This window comes from Ranitomeya imitator, chromosome 3 (assembly GCF_032444005.1).
Source record: "Ranitomeya imitator isolate aRanImi1 chromosome 3, aRanImi1.pri, whole genome shotgun sequence".
NCBI classification, from domain to species: Eukaryota; Metazoa; Chordata; class Amphibia; order Anura; family Dendrobatidae; genus Ranitomeya; species Ranitomeya imitator.
The window spans coordinates 261,482,066-261,509,497 of record NC_091284.1 but is presented as its reverse complement, the minus strand read 5'-3'; the positions used below and the strand labels follow the sequence as shown (position 1 = coordinate 261,509,497).

At 44.7% G+C, this 27,432-nt stretch overlaps 1 protein-coding gene across 1 annotated transcript in view; it reads right to left on the bottom strand.

The window, feature by feature from the left end:
* Positions 1 to 27,432, bottom strand: part of IPO9 (importin 9) — a 118,817-nt gene that overhangs the window by 70,866 nt on the left and 20,519 nt on the right. Inside the window, exons 10-13 of the mRNA XM_069756416.1 lie at positions 27,233 to 27,381; positions 27,050 to 27,148; positions 26,868 to 26,974; positions 1,487 to 1,626 (exon numbers count right to left, since the gene is read on the bottom strand). Coding sequence (XP_069612517.1) covers positions 1,487 to 1,626; positions 26,868 to 26,974; positions 27,050 to 27,148; positions 27,233 to 27,381 — 495 coding nt within the window. The remainder of the gene's footprint in view (positions 1 to 1,486; positions 1,627 to 26,867; positions 26,975 to 27,049; positions 27,149 to 27,232; positions 27,382 to 27,432) is intronic.

Genomic DNA, 27,432 nt, shown 5'->3' with positions numbered 1-27,432 from the left:
TCAGCTGTGTAGTTAAGCAGAGCACAACTCCTGTACCAACACTATTACCTGGACGTACCAGTACATCCATTTGTTGGAACAGCTAGACAAATAGAATGTACACGCAAGTATAAAATCGAGAATAGGTAAAGCAAGCTTAAAGCCTTATTACACTGGTAAAAAATTGGGAATGAGCATTCCTAGGAAAGCTCATTTCCCCAATTATAATTGAATATCTAAACAGACAGGCACAGCAAGAACAAGAAATCCTTGCTCGTCATGTGAAATGATTGTTTAGTTAGATTAAAAATCATTCATGTGCTGCCAAGAGCATGTCACCTAAGGCCTTAAAGGGAATCAGTCACATGAAAATACTAGTAGCTTATAGATATGGGGTTAATCTGTTCTGAATCTACCCAGTGTTTGCATTTAGACCCCCATGTCAAGAGGAAGTTAACTTTATTCCTCCCGGCAGCATTCGGCTTCCGATCACGGGGTGTCCTACGCCCGTGTTCAGTCATCGCTCTGTGTATAAAGCCCGATGGCTGAAACTGCGCCCCTGGCACTGACTGACAGCATGATCAGCATTAAGCTGGCCGCCAACTATACACAGAGCAGTGACTGAACCCACACCACACATGACTGGAAGCCAAATATGATGCCAGGAGGAGTCAAGTTAATTTCCTCCCGGCGTCGGGGGTCTAAGTACGGGTTGTGTTCAGGCTTAGAAAACTATTAACCAGAAGATTGACCTCATAGCTGCATATTAATAGCATATTTTCACATGACAGGTTCCCTTTAAATCTCCTCATTCAGCAGATACTCTAGAAAGAAAGGACTTAATTATAATTTGCCCACACATTTGATCACAAAAAAAATCCATGACAAACGTCTAGGAGATGGTAATTGCCTGTAATTACAGATTGGCATTTTGAGCCAGGAGTAGTCATGAAAGGCTGGCGACAACTCACCAAGTGTAAGGGTATGTGCACACTTTCAGGATTTCTTGCCAAAATTTCGTGACAAAAAAACAGACATTTCTGCCAGAAATTCGCATGCGTTTTTTTATGAGGTTTTTTGTGCGCTTTTTCCCAATGCATTAAATAGCGGGAAAAACGCAAAAAATCCGCAAAATTAATGAACATGCTGCTTTTTTTTCCGGAAAAAAACGCATCATGTGCACAAAAATTGCAGAATGCATTCTAAATGATAGGATGCCTATGTATGCGTTTTTATCGTGAAAAACGCAAAAAAAAAAAAAAATCCTGAACGTATGCACATACCCAAATAGTCACCACCCAATAATGCTTCTATCACTCTACATGGGCTGACACGGAGCGCCCAATTAGGAACTGGACTGTGCTAGAATCACCAGTGGCCAAAACTAAATCCTCCAACTAAATGATTTAAGGCAATAAGTGTCTCACACTGTCTGTACTGTCTCATGACCTGTATTTCAGGCTGCTCTTTCAGATCTGGAAACTCCAAGCTAATCAATAAAACATACCTGAGAGGTTGAGATCGGCGAGAATAACTCCAGTCAAAAAGCCAGGCATATCAAATTGAACTCTTCCACGCTGAACACCCTCAGTAAGAATAGACTTCACTGAACCCAAGGCCAGCAAACAAGCTTCATGTATCTTCCACCTAAACGTACAGGATAGTAAAACTGATTGTGTGGTTAAGCTAAAATGCACAATGTCAAGATATATCGTAGTATGAGTGAGTAAAAAAAAAAAATTGTCAAAAAATGTTTCGCAAAAAAGTGAAGGGAGGCGAAACATTTTTGAATAATTAAGTTATCAAAAATAAAATTGGATGTCTCAAAGACAAGCCCTCACCACATTATACCAGCTATCCCTAGCTCCCAGCAGGTGCATGCTCTACACAGTCCACTGTTTATCCAAATACAGTGGGGCAAAAAAGTATTTAGTCAGTCAGCAATAGTGCAAGTTCCACCACTTAAAAAGATGAGAGGCGTCTGTAATTTACATCATAGGTAGACCTCAACTATGGGAGACAAACTGAGAAATAAAAATCCAGAAAATCACATTGTCTGTATTTTTTAACAATTTATTTGCATATTATGGTGGAAAATAAGTATTTGGTCAGAAACAAACAATCAAGATTTCTGGCTCTCACAGACCTGTAACTTCTTCAAGAGTCTCCTCTTTCCTCCACTCATTACCTGTAGTAATGGCACCTGTTTAAACTTGTTATCAGTATAAAAAGACACCTGTGCACACCCTCAAACAGTCTGACTCCAAACTCCACTATGGTGAAGACCAAAGAGCTGTCAAAGGACACCAGAAACAAAATTGTAGCCCTGCACCAGGCTGGGAAGACTGAATCTGCAATAGCCAACCAGCTTGGAGTGAAAAAAATCAACAGTGGGAGCAATAATTAGAAAATGGAAGACATACAAGACCACTGATAATCTCCCTCGATCTGGGGCTCCACGCAAAATCCCACCCCGTGGGGTCAGAATGATCACAAGAACGGTGAGCAAAAATCCCAGAACCACGCGGGGGGACCTAGTGAATGAACTGCAGAGAGCTGGGACCAATGTAACAAGGCCTACCATAAGTAACACACTACGCCACCATGGACTCAGATCCTGCAGTGCCAGACGTGTCCCAATGCTTAAGCCAGTACATGTCCGGGCCCATCTGAAGTTTGCTAGAGAGCATTTGGATGATCCAGAGGAGTTTTGGGAGAATGTCCTATGGTCTGATGAAACCAAACTGGAACTGTTTGGTAGAAACACAACTTGTCGTGTTTGGAGGAAAAAGAATACTGAGTTGCATCCATCAAACACCATACCTACTGTAAAGCATGGTGGTGGAAACATCATGTTTTGGGGCTGTTTCTCTGCAAAGGGGCCAGGACGACTGATCCGGGTACATGAAAGAATGAATGGGGCCATGTATCGTGAGATTTTGAGTGCAAACCTCCTTCCATCAGCAAGGGAATTGAAGATGAAACGTGGCTGGGTCTTTCAACATGACAATGATCCAAAGCACACCGCCAGGGCAACGAAGGAGTGGCTTCGTAAGAAGCATTTCAAGGTCCTGGAGTGGCCTAGCCAGTCTCCAGATCTCAACCCTATAGAAAACCTTTGGAGGGAGTTGAAAGTCCGTGTTGCCAAGCGAAAAGCCAAAAACATCAATGCTCTAGAGGAGATCTGCATGGAGGAATGGGCCAACATACCAACAACAGTGTGTGGCAACCTTGTGAAGACTTACAGAAAACATTTGACCTCTGTCATTGCCAACAAAGGATATATTACAAAGTATTGAGATGAAATTTTGTTTCTGACCAAATACTTATTTTCCACCATAATATGCAAATAAAATGTTAAAAAAACAGACAATGTGATTTTCTGGATTTTTTTTCTCAGTTTGTCTCCCATAGTTGAGTTCTACCTATGATGTAAATTACAGACGCCTCTCATCTTTTTAAGTGGTGGAACTTGCACGATTGCTGACTGACTAAATACTTTTTTGCCCCACTGTATCTGGCATGTGATGCTACATATTTCTTGCTACTTGTACTGCAACAAGCCGAGCCCTTGAGTGTCTACAGAGGTTCTGGCTTCCACCTTTTATGCTTTTTCAATTGAATTGAATGCTTGAACATGTACAAACTGTCCCCATTCATTCATTCAGCAACTTTAATTTACCATCTCTTTTCTTCAGTAAGATCTTGAGAAAAACAGAACACAGCTTCAGACTTAAGACCAATGTCCATTTGCTGTCATTTTCCATCAGAACCCAGTCCAATCTTACATCAGTATCCATCACACTCCTATACTTCCTATCCGTGCATACACGCTTACTGAGTAATTACGGCGGCGTGATGCGTTCAGTGATGTCCCACCCCAATCCGGTCATCATGCTGTTTGTCATCTGATTGACTACCTCCGCTTATTATTGGTTAAAGCCTGGTTTGGCTCGTGTCTCTGTTCTACCTTTCTGTTCGTCACCAATGAAGTGGGCAGATATTACTCTTGATTGGTTGGTGACTGATAAAAAGGGATACTTTCGCAGATGGCATTGTGCCAAAACGCGCGTTGGGGTTTGGCATCCCACACTGTGGGAAGTAAAGTCCATTTTGCGACTGCAATCAATTACAATGATGTTCTTTGTTATCATATTCCTCTCTTTTCAGTGCATGCTTTCTTCCCTCGTGTTCCTCATTACTATATTATGAAACAGCAAGCATTTTCTGTATTTATTAATTTAAGGCTTTTTATCCTTTGTTATTACATACTAGATGGTGGCCCGATTCTAACACATCGGGTATTCTAGAATATGCATGTCCACGTAGTATATTGCACAGCCCACGTAGTAAATTGCACAGCCCACGTAGTAAATTGCCCAGCCACGTAGTATATTGCCCAGCCACGTAGTATATTGCCCAGCCACGTAGTATATTGCGTATATATTGCCCAGCCACGTAGTATATTGCCCAGCCACGTAGTATATTGCCCAGCCACGTAGTATATTGCCCAGCCACGTAGTATATTGCCCAGCCACGTAGTATATTGCCCAGCCACGTAGTATATTGCCCAGCCACGTAGTATATTGCCCAGCCAAGTAGTATATTGCCCAGCCACGTAGTATATTGCCCAGCCACGTAGAATATTGCCCAGCCACGTAGAATATTGCCCTGCCACGTAGAATATTGCCCTGCCACGTAGAATATTGCCCTGCCACGTAGAATATTGCCCAGCCACGTAGAATATTGCCCAGCCACGTAGAATATTGCCCAGCCACGTAGAATATTGCCCAGCCACGTAGAATATTGCACAGCGACATAGTATATTGCACAGCGACGTAGTATGTTGCATAGCGACGTAGTATATTGCACAGCGACGTAGTTTACAGCACAGAGCCACGTAGTATACAACACAGACACGTAGTATACTGCCCAGTCACGTAGTATATTGGCCAGTCACGTAGTATATAGCCCAACTACGTAGTATATTGCCCAGCCACGTATGTAACAGGTTAAAAAATAAACATATACTCACCTTCCGAGGACCCCTAAGGCTATATTCACACTTTGCGGATTTTGCTGCGGATCCGCAGCGGATTTGACCGCTGCGGATCCGCAGCAGTTTCCCATGAGTTTACATTTCAATGTAAACCTATGGGAAACAAAAAACGCTGTGCACATGCTGCAGAAAAATCCGCGCGGAAACGCTGCGGATTACATTCCGCAGCATGTCACTTCTTTTCTGCGGATTTTCAGCTGCTCCAATAGAAAACTGCAGTTGAAAATCCGCAGAAGAAAACGCAGTAAAAACCGCGATAAATCCGCAGTAAAAACCGCGATGGGTTTTCACTGCGGATTTTGCAATTCCGCTGCGGAAAAATCCGCAGTGGAATCTGCAAAGTGTGCACATAGCCTTATAGTCCTGTCGCCTGTGTGCGGTGCACGCGGCAGCTTCCGGTCCCAGGGTTGGTATGAGCGCAGGACCTGTGATGACGTCGCAGTCACATGACCGTGACGTCATGACAGGTCCTTCTCACATAGCATCCTTAGCACCGGAACCTGCCGCTTGCACTGCCGAGGACAGGACGCAACGTCGGAGGGTGAGAATAACCTTTTTTTTTAATTATTATTCTTATTTGTAACATTAGATACGCAGCATCAATAGTAAAAAGTTGGTCACACAGGGTTAATAGCTGCGTAACCGGAGTGCGTTACACCGCGCTCCGGTAACGCTGGCATTAACCCCGCGTGAGGGCTGACAGGAGGGGAGTACTGAGCGGGCACTGACTGCGGGGAGGAAAGAGACTGTGGCCGTCGCTGATTGGTCGTGGCAATGGTCGTGGGTGTTTTGCCACGACCAATCAGCGACTTGGATTCAATGACAGACAGAGGCCGTCATCAAAATTGTGATGGACCTATGAATGATTGTGCCAAAAAACTCCCTCGCTAGCACGCCAATGTTTTGCCTTCTGTGTTCCTAATACATTATAGTTTTTATGAGTGGGGATCTAGGATTCCTTTAGTGTAGGAATATCTCTGTATAGCCTACAGTGGTTTCCCTAGACTGCGGGTAGTGGGAGCTCCCTAGTGGCTACAGGGCTTAACAGGGCCCCTAGGGACAGCCACCGTGGAGTGGGGGCACCACAACGTTTCCCCTATAGGGTGCCAACCCCCGCAGCCAGGCAGGTGTGAGTTTAGTACTCACCAGGGATACCTAGTACACCCCATTTTTAAATTCAGTGTATTTGTGTGAGCACAGTATTTGTTTTGTATTTTTGGTCAAGTTTGTGGTGTGAACCAATATGTAGGTTCAGGTTATTAATAAAGAATATGATTTTAGGGATAGATAATATGATACTAAATATGCTTCAGTTATGGCCTTTTTTATCCAGTTGGCAATGGTATTCTTCGCTACTTTTTTGCCTTTGTTCCGGCCAGACAAATGAACGAAGAGATTTTGGTCAATTCTGAAAGATTTAGTTTTTTCTAAATAGTATAAGACTATGCGACGTACATCCAAAGTATGGAATCTATGTTCCTCCGGATTTGTGACAGAATGATGGGAGGACTATGTCCGGTGATCGGTGAAATTCTGACACCACCTTTGGAAGAAAACATGGATCAGGTTGAAACACAATGGAATCGTCCCTTATGCGGAGATAAGGTTCTCTGATTGAAAGGGCTTGTATTTCCCCCACTCATCTCGCAGTAGATATGGCAACTAAAGGTACCTTCACATAACGATTTCGTTAACGAAATCGTTGCAACGTCACGCTTTTTGTGACGTAGCAACGATCCCGCTAACGATCTCGTTATGTGTGACAGCGACCAACGATCAGGCCCCTGCTGGGAGATCGTTGGAGAATGATCAGGAACTTTTTTTGGTCACTGATCACCCACTGTCATTGCTGGATCGGCGTGTGTGACGCCGATCCAGCGATGTGTTCACTTGTAACCAGGGTAAATATCTGGTTACTAAGCGCAGGGCCACACTTAGGCTGGTTTCACATTTGCGTTTAAAAACACGTTTTAAGCGCAAACGCATTTGGTGAAAAAACGCGTTTAAACGCTGCGTTTTTTAGGCGCATGCGTTTTTGCATGTTTTAACATAAACGCGGCGTTTTGACGCGTTTACATGTGTTTTTTCCTGCGTTTGCGTTTTTGAAACGCATGATGAGAAGTGTGTGACACCTGCCAATCATCAAAATCAACTAGAAAACCCACTATAAACAGAAATACCTAGGGTTAGGATCCCTAGTAACCTTAGGGATCCTAACCCTGACCCTAACCCTAGGGATCCTAACCCTAACCCTTAGGGTTAGGATCCCTTAGGGTTAGGGTTGGGGGGTGGCTTTTCAGTGTGTTTTCTTGTGTTTTTCTACAAAAACGCATGCAAACGCATGTGCTTAAAAACGCATGCGTTTACATAGACATCAATATGTTTGTTTTTTTTTTTGCGGCAAAAAAACGCAGCTAAAATTACTACATGTTGCATTTCAGCAACAACACATGCAGAGAAAAACGCATGTGTTGTCAAAACGCATGCAAAAAAGCGCATGCGTTTTTAATGTTAATTATAGGGGGGGAAACGCATGCGTTTTTTAGCGCAAAAACACAAAAAAAAAACGCAAATGTGAAACCAGCCTTCGTAACCCGATATTTACCCTGGTTACCATTGTAAAAGTTAAAAGAAAAAACAGTACATACTCACATTCCGATGTCTGTCACGTCCCCCGCAGTCAGCTTCCCTGCACTGACTGTCAGTGCCGGCCGTAAAGCAGAGCACAGCGGTGACGTCACCGCTGTGCTCTGCTTTACGGCCGGCGCTGACACAGTCAGTGCGGGAAGCTGACGGCGGGGGACGTGACAGACATCAGAATGTGAGTATGTACTGCTTTTTTCTTTTAACTTTTACAGTGGTAACCAGGGTAAATATCTGGTTACTAAGCGAGGCCCTGCACTTAGTAACCCGATGTTTACCCTGGTTACCCGGGTGCTGCAGGGGGACTTCGGCATCGTTGAAGACAGTTTCAACGATGCCGAAGTCGTTCCCCTGATCGTTGGTCGCTGGAGAGAGCTGTCTGTGTGACAGCTCCCCAGCGACCACACAACGACTTACCAACGATCACGGCCAGGTCGTATCGCTGGTCGTGATCGTTGGAAAGTCGTTTAGTGTAACGGTATCTTAAGAAGGCTGCTTTGCAGGACAGGAGCTGTGAGGAACAAGAAGATAACGGCTCAAATGGAGGAGCCGTAAGGCCTTTTAGGACTATGTTTAAGTCCCATGATGGTACAAAGATTTGTTGTTTTGGATGCGGTCTTGATGCGGAGACCATAAACCTTTTTATCCAACGATGACCTGCAAGGTCTTGGTCGAAGACAGAACTTAAGGCTGATACTTGAACCTTCAATGTACTCGGCTTTAACCACAATTCCAGCCCTTTTTGCAAAAAGTCTAATATTTGAGAAATATTGGGGTGAAAGGGGTCAGGATTACAAGGGTGACACCACAAGGAGAACCTTTTCCAAATTTTGTAATGTATAGCGTTTGTGACAGTTTTCCTAGATTTTTGTAAAGTGGAGATCACTGATTCCGAGAGTCCTCTAGCTCTTAACACCTGGGCTTCAGCAGCCAGGCTGCCAGGTTGAATTTTTGGGGGTTCGTGTGATGAAAGGGACCCTGAAGAAGATCGTCTGATGTTTGTAGAAAGACTGGACCATCCACTTGTAATTCCATGATGAGGTGGTATCAGCTCCTCTTCGGCCATGCTGGAGCTACCAGGATAGCCGGGACCTGATCGTCTCGGATCTTCCGGAGGGTCTTCGCAAGCAATGGTATTGGAGTGAACACATATGCTAACCGGAACCTCCATGTATGGGCAAAGGCGTCCACTCCCTGAGATCCGTCTCTGGGGTCTAGAGAGAAGTAAGCCTCGACCTGTGCATTCCGGCTTGAAGCTAACAGATCTATGTCGGGAAGGCCCCATCTGTTCGTCAACATCCTGAAAACGTCTGTTTTCAGACTCCATTCTCCTGGCTGAAAGTCGTGACGACTTAGGAGATCTGCTTGAACATTTACTGACCCCTTGAGGTGTATTGCTGATGAGAGATGTTTCTCTGCCCAGCAAAAAATTCTGCTTGATACAACTCTCAGGTAGTTGAATTTCGGACTCCCCTGGTGTTTGAGATGGGCTACAGTCGTTATGTTGTCCGAGTATACTCTGACATGTTGACCTACGATTAGACTGCTTGCAGCTAGAAGGGCCTTCTCCACCGCCATCAATTCTCTGAAGTTGGAAGAATTGGAGCTTTCTTTTTGATTCCAGTGACCCTGGAATGGGACTTGCAATACAACAGCACCCCGGCCTCTTCGACTGGCATCTGTTGTTACTGTCACTAGGGGAGTTTGTATCCAGTCCACACCTTTGAGAAGATTTGTTTGGATCACCCACCAGGTTAAGGAGGCTTTTACTCTCCCTGGAGTGTAGATTCTTCTGTTTAAGAAGTTTGGATTTCTATTCCAGTTTTCTAGAATGTGTGCCTGCAGCAGGCCGTCATAGACGCTAGAAGAGATATCGCTGTCCGCAGAGGAGGGGACCTTTGTTTCTTGAAGTCTAGAACTTTGGATATCAAGTTCTCCTGGTGATCTTCTGGTAAGAAAGATTTTTGGTTTGCTGAGTTCAAGAGGACCCCCAAAAATCTTATCATTTTCGATGGAAGAAGTTGAGACTTCTTTAGATTGGGTACCCAACCCAAGAGTTGTAGAATGTTCAGAGTTCTGGAAACCCTCTGTTTGAGAATTTCTGCGGAAGGACCAATAATTAGAAGGCCGTCTAGGTAAGGTACTATGGCGGAGTCTTGGTTCCTGATATGAGATACTGCTTCCGCCATGACTCTGGAGAAAACCCTTGGGGTCGAGGAGATCCCGAAGGGAAGAACATTGTACTGGAAATGTAGAATCTTGTAATTTAGCTGAACCGCAAATCTCACATATGCCTGTGACAAGGATGTATCGGGATATGAAAGTAGTCATCCTTGAGATCTATTGTTGCCATATACGAATGAGGAGCTATCAGAGGAATGGCTGATTTTACTGACGCCATTTTGAATTTGCTGTAGGTGATGTATTGAGAGCCTTTAGATTTATTATAATTCAGGCTTGCCTGAAAGGCTTTATTACCATAAATATACGGGAATAATGCCCCCTTCCCTGTTCGTTTACTGGGACCATAGAAATTGCTCTCGAGGTCATCAGGTCTTGTAACCCTGACATCAATTTTTGAGTCTCCCGAGATGACGGGGAGGTGACTCTTAGGATCCTGGGAGGGGGGCTTCGAACTCTATAAAAAAGACCCTGCTGGATAACACTTAAGACCCAGGGGCTGTTGGAGATATTCCGCCAACTGTGAACGAAGTTCGAAAGTCTCCCCCGTACTGTATCGGAGTTGTTGCTTTTCTTGCTGTGGCTGCTGGGGGATAAGGAAATTCTTGGGTTTCCCCTTAGCATAGCTCCATCTACCAGTTTTCCCTTTACCCTTAGCCTGGGAGGGCCGAAAAAAAACGCTTTCTGGGAGGTCTCTGTTCAGGAAGAGTCTTTTTCCTGTCCGTGGCCTTTTCCAGGATATCATCTAATGAAGGGCCGAAAACATAGTCTCCTTTAAAGGGAATGGAGCACAATTTTATTTTAGAAGTCACATCTCCACTCCACATCTTGAGCCAGAGAGCTCTTCTGGCTGAATTAGTCTGGACTAAGGATCTGGCGGCTACACTGATTGATTCCATGGAGGAGTCTGCAAGAAAACCAGTTGCTCTATGTAAAATAGGCAAAGAGTTATGATTAAGGGAGCTTAGTCTCCAGAAACGCATTGAGATTCTAACCCATATGGTTTGTGCTGAAGTCTGTATCCTCTATGTTCAAAGTTTGTGAATAAAGAAAACTCTTTTTTACGGATTCGGTGAAGCTAGACATTCTTTTATTTTTTGGACTTTATACGCCTGTACAGCGGGTCCGTGCTCCCGAAAATTGGTTTATGCATCACGGGTGAACTGGCTTATTTTTCTTCTTTCTAAGGAGTCCAACACATCATCTCTCGGAGTTCCCTGAGAGATGTGGTTCTCTAATTCTTCCATCCAGCGGAAGAGAGACCTGGCTACACAGGTAGATGCTATATTAAACCCGAGAGCCAAAGTGGAGGTTTCTGAGGATTTTTTAAAGTAGGCTTTCAATCTTCCTATCTAAAGGATCTTTTAACTGGGAGGAGTCTTCGAACGGCAGGGCAGTCTTTTTTGCCACATTAGCCACCTGAACATCTATTTTTGGGATATTCCATTTAATTAAATATTCATCCAGAGGAAACCTGTGTTTAAAGTCTGATGGGGTGGTTAGCCGTTTCTCTGGAAGTTCCCACTCCTGATTGATCATATCAATGATACTCTTATGTACGGGAAAGCCAGTCTGTCTATCAGTATGTATGCCAAATAACTCATCCTGTATAGTTTGAGGAACGGTTTTCCTCTTTTAGCCCCATAGTCTTAGGAAGCAATGGACCAGGTGAGGGTGGTGGTGGCGGCGGGGGAGGGGCAAACGTGGCTAAAGAGGTTTGAACCTTCTGTCTAACCAAGGAACGTATCTCTTCAATTAGTGAAGGATGTTCAGCCCGGATTATTTTGTCCGTACAGAGTTGGCACATTTTTTTCTCCCATTTCAAGGGCAATTTTTCATTACATGTAGCCCATGTGTGTTTAGTGGTGGATTTATGGACAGGCTTGTCTCCCTCAAACGAGAGAGGGAGCAGTGTGAGAAGGTATACTAAGATCCACCCTTAAATTGGACCCATCCCTGCCACACTTACTGGGGCTTGGGGAGCGCTGGGCTCTGCAGCTGCAGGGCAAGACGTATCCATGCTGAGTAGGCTTACCTGAGACGTCTTCAGCAGCTTTATATAGAAAATAAATGCTGCCCCAGCGCCTGGCAATTAGCCATCCCCTCCCCCTCCGCAGTCCCAGGCAGGCGTGCGAGGATGCAGCGTGCCTCACACACCGTTCGGAGGTCCGGAATCCTGGATGTGGTAATGCTCCAGTACAGGAGCGCCCGACCCAGAAGTGAAGCGCAGAAGCACCACGTGACTTCCGGGTCACCGAACAGCGCGCACAAAAGGGGGAGACGCCAGAGAGCTCAGGGAGGCCTCCGGCAGGGGATCACTGGTCCGCTTTACCCCACAAGGGGACGCAGGAGGACCAGGATAGCGGTCCCAGAATCCGGAGGAGAAGGGAGCAGAAAGCAGAGGAGGAAGACCAGGGCCCGACCACCACTGCTCGGCACAAGCTTACAGGTACCACTGCCAGAGCCGGCCGCGCAGCATACCAGAAACCTCTCCATGCCCCATGGGGAACAGAAAAGACACTGGTTAATGGGAGGTGTGAGGAGCTTTTAAAGGGAACCTGTCACCCCGTTTTTTCAGATTGAGATAAAAATACTGTTAAATAGGGCCTGCGCTGTGCGTTACAATAGTGTATGTAGTGTACCCTGATTCCCCACCTATGCTGCGAAATACATTACCAAAGTCGCCGTTTTCGCCTGTCAATCAGGCTGGTCAGGTCAGGTGGGCGTGGTGACATCGCTCTTTTCTTCCCCAGCTTTCCGTTGGTGGCGTAGTGGTGTGCGCATGTCCAAGTGCCGAATCCACTGCACGCACGTGAAGGACCAGCGCGCGATCTGCGCTATTACCCCTGTCATCGGTGGGGGCGGCCATCTTTCTGGGGCCGCGTGTGCGCAGATGGAGTGCTCTGCTGCACGGGGCTTCAGGAAAATGGCCGCGGGATGCCGCGCGTACGCAGATGGAGATCGCGGCGGCCATTTTCCCAAAGCCGAGTTTGCATCTCGGCTTCAGGAAAATGGCCGCCGCGATCTCCATCTGCGCACGCGCGGCATCCCGCGGCCATTTTCCTGAAGCCCCGTGCAGCAGAGCACTCCATCTGCGCACGCACGGCCCCAGGAAGATGGCCGCCCCCACCGATGACAGGGGTAATAGCGCAGATTGCGCGCTGTTTCTTCATGTGCGCGCAGTGGATTCGGCACTTGGACATGCACACACCACTACGCCACCAACGGAAAGCTGGGGAAGAAAAGAGCAATGTCACCACGCCCACCTGACCTGACCAGCCTGATTGACAGGCGAAAACGGCGACTTTGGTAATGTATTTCGCAGCATAGGTGGGGAATCAGGGTACACTACATACACTATTGTAACGCACAGCGCAGGCCCTATTTAACAGTATTTTTATCTCAATCTGAAAAAATGGGGTGACAGGTTCCCTTTAACCTCTTATGCTTCCTGTCCCCCATTAGGATATGGAAGACAACCTCCTGGGCTGTCGTGGAAGGCAACTAGAGAAAAGTCTTGATTACGGATTGCGCTAACGTAATGTCCAAAAAGGGATTGCGTTCGGCAATCCTGCTAGCGCAGATGCCCGATCTATGCTAGCGAGGAACGGACCCTGAACGCTGCAAGCAGCGTTCCAGGTCTGTCCGAAACTAACGGCACATCGCAGACGCATGCCAAAACTGGCATACGTTTGCGATGCGTTAGGGATCCGTTAGCACATTGCAGTCAATGGGTGCGCTAACGGATCCGTTACATAGCGTTAATTGCGACAATTGCGCCATGTAACGGAGTCCGCTAGCGGACACCCATTAACGCAATGTGAACCTAGCCTTATAAATGGGGTTGGGACCATCAGTTGTGTTGTGCAGAAGTCTGGTGAATACACAGCTGATAGTCCTACTGAATAGACTGTTAGAATTTGTATTATGGCAAGAAAAAAGCAGCTAAGTAAAGAAAAACGAGTGGCCATCATTACTTTAAGAAATGAAGGTCAGTCAGTACGAAAAATTGGGCAAACTTTGAAAGTGTCCCTAAGCGCAGTGGCAAAAACCATCAAGCGCTTCAAAGAAACTGGCTCACATGAGGACCACCCCAGGAAAGGAAGACCAAGAGTGACCTCTGCTTCTGAGGATAAGTTTATCTGAGTCACCAGCCTCAGAAATCGCAGGTTAACAGCAGCTCAGATTAGAGACCAGGTAAGTGTCACACAGAGTTCTAGCAGCAGACATCTCCTACAACTGTTAAGAGGAGACTTTGTGCAGCAGGCCTTCATGGTAAAACAGATGCTAGGAAACCACTGCTAAGTACAGGCAACAAGCAGAAGAGACTTGTTTGAGCTAAGGATCACAAGGAATGGACATTAGACCAGTGGAAATCTGTGCTTTGGTCTGATAAGTCCAAATTTGAGATCTTTGCTTCCAACCATCGTGTCTTTGTGCAACGCAGAAAAGGTGAACGGATGGACTCTACATGCCTGGTTCCCACCGTGAAGCATGGAGGAGGTGTGATGGTGTGGGGGTGCTTTGTTGGTGACACTGTGGGGGATTTATTAAAAATTGAAGGCATACTGAACCAGCATGACTACCACAGCATCTTGCAGCGGCATGCTATTCCATCCGGTTTGCGTTTAGTTGGACCATAATTTATTTTTCAACAGGACAATGACCCCAAACACCTCCAGGCTGTTTAAGGGCTATTTGACCAAGAAGGAGAGTGATGGGGTGCTACACCAGATGACCTGGCCTCCACAGTCACCAGACCTGAACCCAATCGAAATGGTATGGGGTGAGCTGGACCGCAGAGTGAAGGCAAAAGGGACAACAAGTGCTAAGCATCTCTGGGAACTCCTTCAAGATTGTTGGAAGACCATTCCCGGTGACTACCTCTTGAAGCTCATCAAGAGAATGCCAAGAGTGTGCAAAGCAGTCATCAAAGCAAAAGGTGGCTACTTTGAAGAACCTAGAATATAAGACATAATTTCAGTTGTTTCACACTTTTTTGTTAAGTATATAATTCCACACGTGTTAACTCATAGTTTTGATGCCTTCAGTGTGAATTTACAATTTTCAGTCATGAAAATACAGAAAAATCTTTAAATAAGAAGGTGTGTCCAAACTTTTGGTCTGTACTGTTAATTAAAAAAAGATATTGCATCTATTAATATTTGAATGAAAAAATATATATAAACAATGAAAGTATACATATTTGGTATCCCGCGTCCACAACGACCGAACCTATAAACCTGTCCCGCAAGTTAACAGCTTTAAGGTACCTTCACACAACGATTTCGTTAACGATATCGTTGCTTTTTGTGACGTAGCAACGATATCGTTAACGAAATCGTTATGCGTGACAGCGACCAACGATCAGGCCCCTGCTGGGAGATCGTTGGTCGTGAGGAATGATCAGGACCTTTTTTTGGTCGCTGATCACCCGCTGTCATCGCTGGATCGGCGTGTGTGACGCCGATCCAGCGATGTGTTCACTGGTAACCAGGGTAAATATCGGGTTACTAAGCGCAGGGCCGCGCTTAGTAACCCGATATTTACTCTGGTTACCCGGGGACTTAGGCATCGTTGGTCGCTGGAGAGCTGTCTGTGTGTCAGCTCTCCAGCGACCGCACAACGACCTAAACAGCGACGTTGCAGCGATCGGCATTGTTGACTATATCGCTGCAGCGTCGCTAAATGTGATGGTACCTTTAGTGAACATCACAAAAAAAAAAAACCAAGGCAAAAAACAATGCTTTATCATCATACAGCCAAACAAATCGTGGAATAAATCGGGATGAAAAAGACAAATAGAAATAAACATGGTACCCTTAAAAACGTCATCTTGTCCCGCAAGAAACAAGCTGCCATACAGCATCATCAGCGAAAAAATATAAGTTATAGCTCTCAGAATAAAGCGATGCAAAAATAATTTTGCCTATAAAATAGTTTTTATTGTATAAAAGTTCCAAAAAATTTTTTTTTTAAAAAAACATACCGTAAATGAGGCATGGCTGTATACTGACCCGTGTAAAAAAGCTGCCTTACCAAATTTAACACATACGGAAAGGCATTTTGGAAAAATGATAGATCAAAATATGGTGATGCAAAAAACTATTTTTTACAATAAAAAGTGTTTTTAGTGTATGAAAGCAGCCAAACCAAAACCGGCTATTAGGCCATGTTCACACAGTGCGTTTTTTACTGCGGAACCGCAGCGGTATTGCCGCTGCGGTTCCGCAGCAGTTTTCCATGCAGGGTACATAACAATGTAACCCTATGGAAAACAGTCACTGCTGTGCACATGGTCCGTAATTTCGTTTAAAAAGCCGCGCAGAATAGCTGCGGCAAAAAAGAAGGAGCATGTCACTTCTTTTTCCTGAACCGCAGCGGTTCTGCACCCATAGACCTCCATTGTGAGGTCAAAATCGCAGTAAAACCCGCAGATCAAAAATATATCTGCGGGTTTTACTGCGATTTGATGTGCAGAACCGCTGCAGCAGGAAGTGCGGGGGAGCGGGCGGAAGTGCGTGGGCGGAGTGTGGCTGCCCCCCCGTGCTCCGATCCCGCCCCCCCCCGTGCTCCGATGCCCCCCCGCCCCCCCCGCTCCGATGCCCCCCCGCCCCCCCCGCTCCGATGCCCCCCCCCCCCCCCAGTGCCCTAATCTCCCCCCCCTTATACTTACCCGGCGTCCCGGTGTCCGTCCGGCCGTCTTCTCCCTGGGCGCCGCCATCTTGCAAAATGGCGGGCGCATGCGCAGTGCGCCCGCCGAATCTGCCGGCCGGCAGATTCGCTCCAAAGTGCATTTTGATCACTGAGATATAACCTATCTCAGTGATCAAAATAAAAGAATAGTAAATGACACCCCCCCCCCACTTTGTCACCCCCATTGGTAGGGACAATAAAAAAATTAAGAATTTTTTTTTTTTTTTTTTCACTAAGGTTAGAATAGGGGTAGGGGTAGGGTTAGGGGTAGGGTTAGGGTTAGGGGTAGGGGTAGGGTATTTTCAGCCATTTTAGCCCTAAAAAGCTTCCTAGGAAACACACAGTCTCTGCATAGAAAACTGCATAAAAAAAGGATAAAAAAACGCATCAAAAAAGGACAAAAAAAGGACCTGCGTTTTCTGCCAAGAGCTGCAGTTTTTTAAAAAAAACTGTCCTGAAAAAAAAAGGATGGAAATCCTGAACGTGTGAACATACCCTAAATCTGTAATCACTCCAACCAGAAGAATAAAGTCGCCTAATCAGTTATAAAGCACGAGGAATGGAGTAAAAAAATAAAATCAGTTCTTCACCTAATGTTCAGTTTTTCATTATGCCTCCCAAAGATCGCAGTAAGACTTGGAGCACATTTATCCTGCGCTCTGCACTGAGTGCTTGCACCGGGGTTTCCATGTAAATCTCTGAAATTATGTGATTCAGAAGGACCCTCTGGTGGAAGATTCCCTATAATGAGGCAGATGGAGGCACTGTGGATGCCGTCTGACCTGTGATCAAGCGATGTCTGTCTTTTAGGATTGTATAAGGATAAGTTCACACAGGGCGTTTTGCTGCTTTTTTTATGCTAAATTTCAGCTGCTTTTTACAGTACCAGCAAAGCCTATGAGATTTCAGAAATCTCATGCACACATTGTTTTTTGTGTCATCAGGATTTTGTGCTTTGCTGCTTTTTTTGGACATAGAGCATGTCACTTCATACAGCGTTTTTGCAGTGTTTTTCAAACATTGGCTTGAATGGGTGTTCAAAAAAAGCAGCAAAAACGCAGGTACAATTATTTGCAGCATTTTTACTGCAGAAAGTCAATGGACATTAGCATAGTCAAAGACACAAAAACGCACCATAAACGCACCAAATCCAAACCAAAAACACACCTAACCTGCGATTTTGCTGCAGCTTCTTTCATGCCAAGAAGATCAGGTTTTGCTGCAGAAAAAAAGCAGCAAAAACGCCCTGTGTGAACTTATCCTTAAAGTGCCGTCTGCCACAGTTTTGTGCACTTCTGAAAAGAAGGACACCGCTGAACGGAGGCCAGACGAAAACTCTGCCGCTTCATTATAGTTAATGGATCCCTAGGGGGTTTCATATGTCACGTCCCTCAGATTATGATGGAAACCCCAAAGTAAGTGCTCAGCGTAGATAACTGATCCAAAACGTTATGTAAAATGTTCCCAATAAAAGCTTCAACTCAATCAACAGAAAAAAAAAGTCCCAACTCAGATCTGTCATATGTTAATGGAAATATAGGGGGCTTCCACGTTACTGGTAGCACAAAGGCTTTAGAAAAGAGAAAAGGCTTGTCACCCACCAAAAGAAATTCAGCAAATTCTCTGCTCCCAAATCCAAATACCTCCCCCCCCCCCCTTATGAGCACCACAGTGTACCCAAGACACAAACATCATACACGTTTGCAATTTCTGAAACGATAAGAGCCCGCCGAACTTACGGGTCCATGCTTCCAGAAGCACAGGCTGAGGCATAACGTACTGGTCACTACAGCGTACTGGTCACTACAGCGTACTGGTCACTACAGCGTACTGGTCACTACAGCGTACTGGTCACTACAACGGCAGTTTGCAATTTTCACAACATTCATTGCTGCTGCCTGTTTCTGGAAAATACCCAGAGTTAAAATCGTCACACCTGTATAATAAATTCCCCAAGGGGTATAGTTTCCAAAATGGGGTCACGTGAGGGGGGATTCTGCTCTTCTAGCAATTAGAACTCGGTACATGGAGTCCGCAAACTCGTCTAGGAAAATCTGTGCTCCAGGAGACAAATAGAGCTCCGTTTCTCCCAAGTCTCTCCGCATGGCTAAGTAGTACTGTACAGCCACATATGGGGTATTGCCACGTTCAGTAGAAATTGTGGGACAAAAGTTGGTGCCATTTTTACCCACTTCTTGTGTGAAAATGCAAAATCTGGGGCCAACACACAATCTTTGTAATAAAAATGTGACTTTTTTCTTCACTGCCTAATGGTATAAAATTCAGTGACACACCTTTGATGTCAATATCATCACTGCACCCCTAGATGAATTCACTGAGAGGTGTAGTTTATAAAATGGGGTCCCTCATGCGGGGTTCTGCTCTTCTGGCACATCATGGGCTCTCCCAATCGGTCATGCCACCTGCAAACCATAACAGTAAAATCTGGCGCTCCTTGCCTTCTGAGCTTTGCACTGTGCCTAAAAAATATTTCCTGATAACATGTAGGGTATTAGTGCACTCAGGAAAAAAATGGACCTCAGTTTCTTGTGGGAAAAAAAATCCTATTAGCCCTTAGAAAAATTAAAAACTAGGGGTTAAAACAACATTTTAGTGGTAAAAATGTAATTTATTCTTTCTTCACCACTCGGTACAAAATTCTGTGAGGCACATGTGGTGTCAATATGAGCACTGCACCCTAGATGAATTTATTGGGTGTATTTCATGTAGATGAATTCATGTAGTTTGTAAAAGGAGTTCACTTATAGGGAGTTTCTGTTGTTCATTGGCTCTGCCAATGTGACATGGCAGCCTCAAACCATTCTAGCAAAATCTGAGCTTTGCACTGTGCCTCAAATGTAGTATTCCCCCACATATGGGGTAGCGGCGTACTCAGGAGAAATTGCACTACAAATTGTATGGTGCAATTTCTCCTGTTACCCTTATGAAAATGCAAAATTTGGGGCTAAAATATTATTTTTGTGAGGAAAATGTGATATTTTCACAACTTAACGTTATAAACTTCTGTGAAGCACCTGGGGGTTCAAGGTGCTCACCACACATCAAAATATATTCCTTGAGGGGTCTAGTTTCCAAAATGGAGCCACTTGTGGGGGATTTCCCCACTGTTTAGGCACATCAGGGACTCTCCAAATGGGATGACATCCACTAATGATTCCAGAAAATTTTACATTCAAAAAGTCCCTTCCGAGCCCTGCCATGCGCCCAAACAGTAGTTTTCTCCATCATATTGGGTATCTGTGTACTCAATAGAAATTGCAAAACAAATTGTATGATGCAATTTCTCTTGTTAGCCTTATGAAAATGCAATTTTTTGTGCTAAAAACATTTGTGGGGAGATCTTTTTTTTTTTTTTTTTAAGGCTCAACATTATAAACTTCTCTGAAGCACCTGGGGGTACAATATACTCACCACACATCTAGATCAGTTCCCTCAGGGGGTCTAGACTCCAAAATGGTCACTTGCGGGAGATTTTCACTTTTTAGGCACATCAGTGGCTCTCCAAACGCAACATGGCATCCGCCAATTTTTCCAGCAAATTTTTCATTTAAAAAGTCAAATGGCGCTCCTTCCCTTTGGAGCTCTGCCGTGCACCCAAACAGTGGTTTTCTCCCTCATATGGGGTATTCGGCATGCTCAAGAAAAATGACAACAAAATTTTGGGGTCCATTTTTCTTTGTTACTACTACTTTGTTGGACTACTGTAACGCTCTATTAATTGGCCTCCCCCTCACTCGACTTTCCCCTCTCCAGTCCATCCTTAATGCAGCAGCCAGGGTCGTCCATCTGGCTAATCGTTACTCGGACGCGTCCGCTCTTCGCCAGTCGTTACACTGGCTGCCCATTCATTACAGGATACAATTCAAAGTACTTGTTCTCACCCACAAAGCTCTCCACAGTGCGGCACCCCCTTACATCTCCTCCCTCATTTCTGTCTATCAGCCTAACAGACCACTGCGCTCTGCAAATGACTTTCGGCTAACCTCTGCACTAATCCGTACCTCCCACTCCCGACTCCAAGACTTCTCCCGTGCTGCGCCAATCCTCTGGAATGCTCTACCCCAAGATATTAGGACCATCCATAATTTGCATAGTTTTAGGCGCTCGCTCAAAACACATTTGTTCAGAGCGGCCTATCACGTTCACTAATCAAAGTTATGTTATGTTTGTGTGTAGCCCATTCACTATCCCCATCTATTCCCCAACCCCTGAAGATGGCTGGACCATGATTGTAAATACATCATTGTAAATACACACCTGTACTTTGTATCTCCCCCACCTCATTGTAGATTGTAAGCTCTCACGAGCAGGGTCGTCTTATTTTGCTTTAATTATTGTATTGTTAACGTTGTTACTTATGACTTTTGTGTTTGAAACTGTTAAACTGTAAAGCGCTGCGGAATATGTTGGCGCTATATAAATAAAGATTATTATTATTATTATTATTATTATTATTATTTGTTACCAATTTTTTTTCAAAAAATTCCTGTCAAGCACCTAAAGGGATAAAATTCTTGAATGTGGTTTTGAGTACCTTGAGCGGTGCAATTTTAGGAATGGTGTCACTTTGGGGTATATTTTATCATAGAGACTCCTCAAAGTGACTTCAAAAGTGATGCGGTCTATAAAAAAAAATGGTTTTGAAAATTTTGCTAGAAAAATTATCGCTGGTCAAATTTTTAACCCTTATAACTTCCTAACACAAAAAAATATTGGTTACAAAATTGTGCTGATGTAAAGTAGGCATGTGGGAAATGTTATTCATTAACTATTTTGTGTGACATATCTAATTTAAGGGCATGAAAATTCAAAGTTAGGAAATTGTGAAATTTTCCAAATTTTTATTTTTTTCACAAATAAACTCAAGTCATATCGAAGAAATGTTACCACTATCGCAAAAAAACAATCTTAGATTCTCCGGAATCCGTTGACGCGTTCCAGAGTTATTACCTCATAAAGTGACAGTGATGGTTTTGTGTGCACCAGTTTTTAAATAATTTATTAATAAAAGGTAAATTTTTAAAATATTGTTTTTTTCTGTTCTACTTTGAGGACTTCTGTCGAGTTTCTCAGTAAATCCCATATACATGTGATTCAGACAAAATCCTCAACGGAACCACCCACCATGAGGCAGATGGAGACTTCATACTCCATTTTGAGCCTGTTCTGATGGTAGCCATCTTTTTAGGCATTCACAGATCGGTGGTCGTCTACACTTGGGCCCTAAAAAAGATGCCTAAAATGATGACACAGAGATCAGACTGAGTCCAATGTGACTCCATCTGCCTCCTATGTCTTTTCCTATTTTGCACAGCGGAAAAGAAAATAATTCTCAGTGGTGTATCATCTATATACATAATTGTCTAAGGCGTACTTCCGTCTGTCTGTCTGTCCTTCTGTCACGGATATTCATTGATCCTGGCCCCCGCTGTCAGTGGCCGGCACCCGCTCCCCGCAGTCTGTGTCCCCGGCACTCCGCTCCCCGCACTGTGTCCCCGGCGCTCCGCTCCCCGCACGCTCCATACTCCCCTCCGGTCACCGCTAACACAGGGTTAATGCCGGCAATAACGCATTCCGTTACCGCCGCTATTAACCCTGTGTCCCCAACCTTTTACTATTGATGCTGCCTATGCGGCATCAATAGTAAAAATATGTCACGTTAAAAATAATAAAAAAAAAAAAACCTGCTATACTCACCCTCCGCCGCCTTTCTCGCTCCTCTCCACGCTCCCGGGACCGCTCCATTGCAAGTGGCAGGTTCCGCTCCCGTCCCAGGGCTGGTGTGGGACAAGGACCTGCCGTGACGTCACGGTCGGTCATGTGACCGCGACGTCATCATAGGTCCTGCTCACACCAGCCCTGGGACGGGACCGCAAGCTGCCGCTTGCAATGGAGCGATCCCGGGAGCGTGGAAAGGAGCGAGAAAGGCGGCGGAGGGTAAGTATAGCAGGACTTCAACGGGCTATAGGTGAGTATATTTTTTTTTTTTTTTTTTTTTTTAAGTCTCTATACTACGTGGCTCTGCTATATACTATGTGGCTGGGCAATACACTACGTGGCTGGGCAATACGCTACGTGGCTGGGCAATATACTACGTGGACATGCATATTCTAGAATACCCAATACGTTAGAATCGGGCCACCATCTAGTCTTGCATAAACAGAACTTGCACTCCGAAAAGCATGGAAGCCTATGCGTACTGAGAGATATTTTGCAGATCACTCAATGTGCATCGTTTGATTTGGTCTGTGTAAGCCAGTTTAAACCAAACAGCCAATCACTAAAAGTTTACAGATCATATTGTGCAGGTATTGGTCTGTGTAAATCAACTATAAAGTGACAAATCTCTGGAATCAGGGTCTCTGCCCCTACATCATGCTGCTCTGAGATTAAGTAGCAAAATCATAGTGAGAGATTCTCTTTAAGTAGAAATTTAGGAATGTAACAAAGCAAACACAATGTCACTTCTAAATAGACATTCTGGTGCATCTCTATTACAAAATACTGTAGAAAGCAGAGAACAGTAACAAGAACTAGAGCGAGGAGAACAGTAACAAGAAAGAGAGGAGAGAACAGTAACAAGAACTGGAGAAAGGAGAGAACAGTAACAAGAACTAGAGCAAGGAGAGAAGATTAACAAGAACTAGAGAGAGAGGAGAGAACAGTAACAAGAACCAGAGAGAGGAGAGAACAGTAACAAGAACCAGAGAGAGGAGAGAACATTAACAAGAACCGGAGAGAGGAGAGAACAGTAACAAGAACCGGAGACAGGAGAGAACAGTAACAAGAACCGGAGAGAGGAGAGAACAGTAACAAGAACCGGAGAGAGGAGAGAACAGTAACAAGAACCAGAGAGAGGAGAGAACAGTAACAAGAACAAGAGAGAGGAGAGAACAGTAACAAGAACAAGAGAGAGGAGAGAACAGTAACAAGAACCAGAGAGAGGAGAGAACAGTAACAAGAACCAGAGAGAGGAGAGAACAGTAACAAGAACCAGAGAGAGGAGAGAACAGTAACAAGAACCAGAGAGAGGAGAGAACAGTAACAAGAACCAGAGAGAGGAGAGAACAGTAACAAGAACCAGAGAGAGGAGAGAACAGTAACAAGAACCAGAGAGAGGAGAGAACAGTAACAAGAACCAGAGAGAGGAGAGAACAGTAACAAGAACCAGAGAGAGGAGAGAACAGTAACAAGAACCAGAGAGAGGAGAGAACAGTAACAAGAACCAGAGAGAGAGAACATTAACAAGAACTGGAGAGAGGAGAGAACAGTAACAAGAACTGGAGAGAAGAGAGAACAGTAACAAGAACTGGAGAGAGGAGAGAACAGTAACAAGAAGTGGAGAGAGGAGAGAACAGTAACAAGAAGTGGAGAGAGGAGAGAACAGTAACAAGAAGTGGAGAAAGGAGAGAACAGTAACAAGAACCAGAGAGAGAGAACAGTAACAAGAACCAGAGAGAGAGAACAGTAACAAGAACTTGAGAAAGAGAAGAATAACAAGAACTAGAGAGAGAGGAAAACAGTAACAAGAACTAGAGCGAGGAGAACAGTAACAAGAATTGGAGAGAGGAGAACAGTAACAAGAACTAGATGGGCATTTCCTGAAGGAAATACATGGTGCTTGAACAGCGCTGCCAGCTTTACAGAAGTGTATCAGGTGTCGACTGTAAGGAAGTAAAGTTAGGATATGTGCACACGTCAGGATTTCTTGCAGAAATTTCCTGACAAAAACCGGACATTTCTGCCAGAAATCCGCATGTGTTTTTTTCGTGTTTTTTCCCAATGCATTAAATAGCGGGAAAAACGCGAAAAATCCGCAAAATTAATGAACATGCTGCTTTTTTTAACCGCAATGCATTTTTTTCGCGGAAAAAAAACCGCATCATGTGCACAAAAATTGCAGAATGCATTCTAAATGATAGGATGCATATGTCTGCGTTTTTATCGTGAAAAAAAAAAACGCAAAAAAAAAACCCTGAACGTGTGCACATACCCTAAGACTAGCAGATTAGGCTGCTTTCACACATCAGGTTTCTGGTTTCAGGCTAAATCTGGAAAATTTGCAAAAAAACGGATCCGGCGTAAATTCTGAAAAACTGATGCATCGGATCCGTTTTTTTTAGCTGGATCCGGCTCTCTTTACTGCGCATGGATTTTTGACTTCCTGGAGGGAAAGGGAGAGGGAGAGAGATTTTTCCCATGCCAGAATCAAAAACAAAGCTTCTGGGCATGCTCAATGTGTAAAAAACGGATTCGGTAGCCGGAAACATTCATTCACACATCCGTTCCATGCGTTTATTGCCGGAAACGTCCCTTCAGGCTTTTTCGCTGCACAGAAAAAAACGTTGCAGTGAACGTTTTTTGTGTCCGGCAAAAAAGCCTGAAGGGACGGATCCGGCACAAAACGGATGAAACGCATGTCCTTCAGGCACAATCCGGCGCTAATACAACTCTATGGGAAAAAAACGGATCCGGATTGTGCCGGAAACTGCCGGATTGTGCCTGAAAGAAAAAACCTGATGTGTGAAAGCAGCCTTAGGGTATGTTCACACGTTCAGGATTTCCATCCTTTTTTTTTCAGGACAGTTTTTTTTAAAAAACTGCAGCTCTTGGCAGAAAACGCAGGTCCTTTTTTTGTCCTTTTTTGATGCGTTTTTTTATGCGTTTTTTTGATGCGTTTTTTTATCCTTTTTTTATTCAGTTTTCTATGCAGAGACTGTGTGTTTCCTAGGAAGCTTTTTAGGGCTAAAATGGCTGAAAATACCCTAACCCTACCCCTAACCCTAACCCTAACCCTACCCCTAACCCTACCCCTAACCCTAACCCTATTCTAACCTTAGTGAAAAAAAAAAAAAAAATTCTTAATTTTTTTTATTGTCCCTACCAATGGGGGTGACAAAGTGGGGGGGGTGTCATTTACTATTTTTTTATTTTGATCACTGAGATATAACCTATCTCAGTGATCAAAATGCACTTTGGAGCGAATCTGCCGGCAGATTCGGCGGGCGCACTGCGCATGCGCCCGCCAATTTGCAAGATGGCGGCACCCAGGGAGAAGACGGCCGGACGGACACCGGGACGCCGGGTAAGTATAAGGGGGGGAGATTAGGGCACGGGGGGGGCATCGGAGCACTGGGGGGGGGCATCGGAGCACGGGGGGGCGGGATCGGAGCACGGGGGGGCAGCCACACTCCGCCCACGCACTTCCGCCCGCTCCCCCGCACTTCCTGCTGCAGCGGTTCTGCACATCAAATCGCAGTAAAACCCGCAGATATATTTTTGATCTGCGGGTTTTACTGCGATTTTGACCTCACAATGGAGGTCTATGGGTGCAGAACCGCTGCGGTTCAGGAAAAAGAAGTGACATGCTCCTTCTTTTTTGCCGCAGCTATTCTGCGCGGCTTTTTAAACGAAATTACGGACCATGTGCACAGCAGTGACTGTTTTCCATAGGGTTACATTGTTATGTACCCTGCATGGAAAAATACCGCTGCGGTTCCGCAGTAAAAAACGCACTGTGTGAACATGGCCTTAGGAAGAACAGGCCTCACACAATGAAACTGCCTGACAGAGAGCTCTAGTTGCCCCGACAACCAATCAGAGGTCAGCTTTCATTTTACCTCAGAAGTTTCAAATATGAAAGCTGACCTCTGGTTGCTATGGACAACCAAAATGGTTTTACTCTGAGGCAATTTCCATTAATCAGGCCACTAACATTTGTTATAGAAATCAGGGAACCTTGTCACATACATTTCTTATAGCAGTACAGTTGTCCCTATTTACTCAATAAAATTGTACAATTAGTGGACTAGTAAGTCCTTAAGGTCCCTTCACACTGAATGATACCGCTGACAATTGCGACGCTAGAGGGTTCAAGCACCATAAAAAAATTTATTTATTTCAATTTTCCCGTTAGGGTTATGGTTGTGATTAGGGTTAGAGTTGGGATTAAGGTTAGAGTTGGGATTAGGGTTGGGATTAGGGTTAGAGTTGGGATTAGGATTACGGTTGGGGGATTAGGGTTGGGATTAGGATTAGGGTTGGGATTAGGATTAGGGTTAGGGATAAGGATTGGGATTAGGGTTGTGATTAGCGATGGGATTAGGGTTACGGTTGGGGGATATGGGTTGGGATTAGGTTAGAGTTGGGATTAGGATTAGAACTGGAGAGAGGAGAGATCAGTAACAAGAACTAGAGAGAAGAACAGTAACAAGAACTAGAGAGAGGAGACAACAGTAAAAAACTGTAAAGCGGAGAACTGTAATGCAAGAAGTACTAACCCACTTACCAATGCTCTCCACCTTGACCCTTTATTTGTTCAGCCTCTTGGAAGTGACGAGTAGCAGCAGCAGCGAGTGCGACTGCACTTTCGTTCTGGAATTCACTGGAAACTGCCTGGGAGAAAATAATAAAAAGAATATCTAAATAGTGAAAGAACAAGGAGAAAACCACACTTACTTGTGCACTCACCAATAAAAGATCCTGGGCTGCTATGCGGACAGTGTAAGAAAATGTGTCATCATCTTCATCCTCAACAAACTGTTGGGGATTTGCAGTCCACACTTTTATCTAATTGGTGAAATAAAGAAAATTAGAGACAACTTTTGCATTATGTATTGATGATATGCCTGTTACCTGATCTGTGCCTCTTACCTGCTCCTCGGTGATCTGCATGTAGAGGATAATGTAGTAAATCAGTTCAGGCAAAGCCTTCTTCACGGTTCCTTTGAACTTGTTCTCCAGCAATGTGTGCACAAATTCGAATATACTAAATACCAGGTTCTCAAAGCCGAGCACTTCACCTGTTAAAAGGAGAAACCAGAAAGAATACGTAAAAAAGGAGCTCAGGGGAA